At 50.1% G+C, this 3,738-nt stretch overlaps 1 protein-coding gene across 1 annotated transcript in view; it reads right to left on the bottom strand.

Annotated features, from left to right (window-relative positions):
- THEM4 (thioesterase superfamily member 4) overlaps window positions 1-3,738 on the bottom strand; it is a 19,169-nt gene that overhangs the window by 6,677 nt on the left and 8,754 nt on the right. The window contains exons 11-13 of the mRNA XM_018569345.1: window positions 3,232-3,385; window positions 3,015-3,125; window positions 2,557-2,681 (exon numbers count right to left, since the gene is read on the bottom strand). Of these exons, the coding sequence (XP_018424847.1) occupies window positions 2,557-2,681; window positions 3,015-3,125; window positions 3,232-3,385 (390 nt within the window). The remainder of the gene's footprint in view (window positions 1-2,556; window positions 2,682-3,014; window positions 3,126-3,231; window positions 3,386-3,738) is intronic.

Here is a 3,738-nt window from a genome sequence, read left to right as displayed (position 1 = left end):
CCTTTCTGTCTACAATAATCTTTCTCTCTGTCATTTTTCATTCTCTGTTACATGTCACTGCTGCTGATCTCCTGAAGCATCTTTGCATCCACTTCCTGTCTAAATGCACTCCAGCGATGGCTGCCTGGCATGTTTTGGGGCGGGTTTTCTAATGATGACAACGGCGGACCATGTCTGCGTAATGTGTGTTGGATTTACCACTTGTAGTCTCCATCGGTAGCCTGTGTTACAGAAGGTGCATCACTGGGATACTCTTCCCTGTGAGAACTCATTGATTTGTGCTGTAATGAGATTAACCCCTTGGTGACAATCTGTGTGTTCCCAATTCGGTGAGGGAATGGAGTAGGTCAGTAGAGGTTGGTTTTAGCAGTTGTGACTACACAAGCCTGCGCAGCCTCGGGAGCACATACTGCAGTGTGCACATTCACCGGGGTTGTCACCAGACCACTGTCACTTTAGAAGGTGCCAGGAGCCACACACACACACTCTCTGGCTCTGAGATGGTGATCACTGTCAGCGGACAACTGTCTGCTGTAAAAAGTCCTCCTTTTTTTTGCAGACGGCTGCTAAACTGTGTGGGAGAAGTTTCTGTGATATTCGCAAGTCGCCCACCATGGTGTAAGCAGCCAAGGATGGAATTGAGTGGAGGATACTTTGCATATTCCGACCTGGGCCCTACCCGGAGGGCCCCACAGGGTGAGCGTCTTTAGGGATAATATAAGTATTATTGATGGTATGAAGCTGTGATGTCGTCGAGATGTGATGATGTTCTTCCCGTATCTGTAGTCCAATTCTGCTGGAGTATACATCTGAGTGGAGAAGGTAGAGGGCCGGAAAATCAACACCAGCTGCCAGATTCGCAATCATGATGATGCTGTGCTGCACACCGAGGCCACAGGTGAGGACTGATGGGAAATCCATCATACTATAGCTCCTCTCCTTCCTCTTCTGTCACCCCTGTCATTACCCTTCTGTCACTCCTGACATTCATCCTCTGTGCCTCCAGTCATTCCTCCTCCTCTATTACCTCTACCCTGTCACTCCTGTCATTCCTCCCTTGTCACTCCTGTCATTCCTCCCCTGTCACTCCTGTCATTCCTCCTCTGTCCCTCCTGTCATTCCTCCCCTGTCACTCCTGTCATTCCTCCCCTGTCACTCCTGCCATTCCTGCTCTGTCCCTCTTGTTATTCCTCCTGTGTCAATCCTGTCATTCCCCCTCTGTGTCTCCTATTATTAGTTCTCTGACTTTCTTGTACATTCCTCCTCCATCATTCCTGTCATTCCACCTCAGTCCCTCCTGTCATTCCACCTCAGTCACCCCTGTCATTCCTCCTCTGTCACCCCTGTCATTCCTCCTCTGTCACCCCTGTCATTCCTCCCCTGTCACTACTGTCATTCCTCCCCTGTCACTACTGTCATTCCTCCCCTGGTTCTCTTGCTATTCCTCCTCTGTCCCTCCTGTCATTCCTCCTCTGTCCCTCTTGCCATTCCTCCTCTGTCACCCCTGTCATTCCTCCCCTGTCATTCCTCGCCTGTCACTACTGTCATTCCTCCCCTGTCACTCCTGTCATACCTCCCCTGGTTCTCTTGCCATTCCTGCTCTGTCCCTCTTGCTATCCATCCTCTGTTCTGTCATTCCTCCTCCATCACGCTTGTTATTCCTCCTTCAGGAGTTCTGCTTTAAAGTGAACCTGTTACTTCCCCCAGCATGGCACACCCATGAAATACAAATCAGCAAAAACAAACTTTTAAAGCCACAACCTACCAATTCTATTCCAAGGAAGAAACTTTATTTACATTTCCAGTGAACGTTTCTCCAGAGCGGTATTGTTCTAATGCTGACAAAACTGTACAGAGGTATATGAAAATATTACTAAAAAGAAAATCCTTCATGTAAAACAGGTTATAGTTTAGCTTGAGGTTCTCCCGAGTTTATCCTAATGAACAAACCTGAAAGGGGAAACAAAAGGGGAATTATCAGTGGTGGGACAGGAGGGGAGGTGTAGGAATGACAGGAGGGACAGAGGAGCAATGACAGGAGGGACAGAGGAGGAATGACAGGAGGGACAGAGGAGGAATGACAGGAGGGACAGAGGAGGAAAGACAGGAGGGAACGAGGAGGAATGACAGGAGGGAACGAGGAGGAATGACAGGAGGGACAGAGAAGGAAAGACAGGAGGGACAGGGGAGGAATGACAGGAGGGACACGGGCGGAATGACAGGAGGGACAGGGGAGGAATGACAGGAGGGACAGGGGAGGAATGACAGGAGGGACAGGGGAGGAATGACAGGAGGGACAGGGGAGGAATGACAGGAGGGACAGAGGAGGAAAGACAGGAGGGACAGAGGAGGAATGACAGGAGGGACAAAGGAGGAATGACAGGAGGGACAGAGGAGGAATGACAGGAGGGACAGAGGAGGAATGACAGGAGGGACAGGGGAGGAATGACAGGAGGGACAGGGGAGGAATGACAGGAGGGACAGGGGAGGAATGATAGGAAGGACAGAAAAGGAAGGAGAGGAGCAATGTAATCAAGGTTTCCCATCAGCCCTCACCTGTGGCCTCAGTGTGCAGCACAGCATCATCACGACTGCGAATTTGGCAACTTAAGTAGATTTTCCGGCCCTCTACCTTCTCCACCCGGCTGTCTACAATGACTGTAGATCCCAATGGGATTGGACTACAGACACGGGGAGAATATCATCTCATCTCTCTGATGTCACATCTTCATATCATCAATAATCCATCATTTATCACCTCCCTGCCCCCCCCAACATGAGTCCCCCAATATCAACATTCTAGCCCGGTCCCCACTATATCTTCCCCAGCCTTCCACAATGACCTCCAACTTTACCAGGAGGAGGCTTCCTTTAATTTCAGGATGTCCTAAGTGTCCTGGAGGGAGGTCAGCTGGAATTAGCACCGTGAATTTGACTACGGTCCATTAGTTATTTCACTCGGTATATCCAACCAGTTAGGTCCTCACACTACACGGCCCACCCTGCGCACTTACTTCCGATAGTTGATGTTCAGGTTGGCCGTCATAGCCCGTCCGCAGCTCAACGCCGTTCCGGTCCCCATTGTGGCATCTATGATGGTGGCTATGCATCCGCCATGTGTGCGGCTAAAGAAGCAAAAAAGAGGACACAAGTGGTTGAAGCAGAACCGTGGGGCTGAGAAAACAAAGGATTCTGGGTAGGACAGACTTGGCAAAAGAAAAAGACGCTCACCCTTCGGGGCCCTCCAGATAGGGCCCAGGTTGGAATATGCAGACTGTCCTCTTCTCAGCCTCATTATAGAACATACAGTACTCAAAGCCGACTCCATCCTCGTCAGTGTTCCTGAGGAAGAAGCGAGTTTTCCTTTCTGCCTCCGGCCACATATCTGTACAGAGGTCAGAGGTCACCAAGGTCTGCTCTGCTACCTGACCTATAACATCAGTCTCTGCACCAGAGGAGCTAACACTCTAATGTCCCCCCACAGTCACACACTATTATTATTATTATACATTTATATATCTCTGACATATACCGCAGTGCTGTACAGAGGACACTGAGCCAGTCGCATCAGTCTCTGTACAGAGGAGCTTACACTCTAACACCCCCCCACAGTCACACACTATTATTATACATTATATAGCTCTGACATATACCGCAGTGCTGTACAGAGGAGCTTACACTCTAATACCCTCCCCCCCCCCCCCCCCCCCCCCCCCCCCCCCCCTCATCTTTTCATTA

This window comes from Nanorana parkeri, unplaced genomic scaffold (assembly GCF_000935625.1).
Source record: "Nanorana parkeri isolate BGI_ZX_2015 unplaced genomic scaffold, ASM93562v1 scaffold1324, whole genome shotgun sequence".
NCBI classification, from domain to species: domain Eukaryota; kingdom Metazoa; phylum Chordata; class Amphibia; order Anura; family Dicroglossidae; genus Nanorana; species Nanorana parkeri.
The sequence above is the reverse complement of the archived record's forward strand: the minus strand, read 5'-3'. Positions and strand labels throughout refer to the sequence as shown.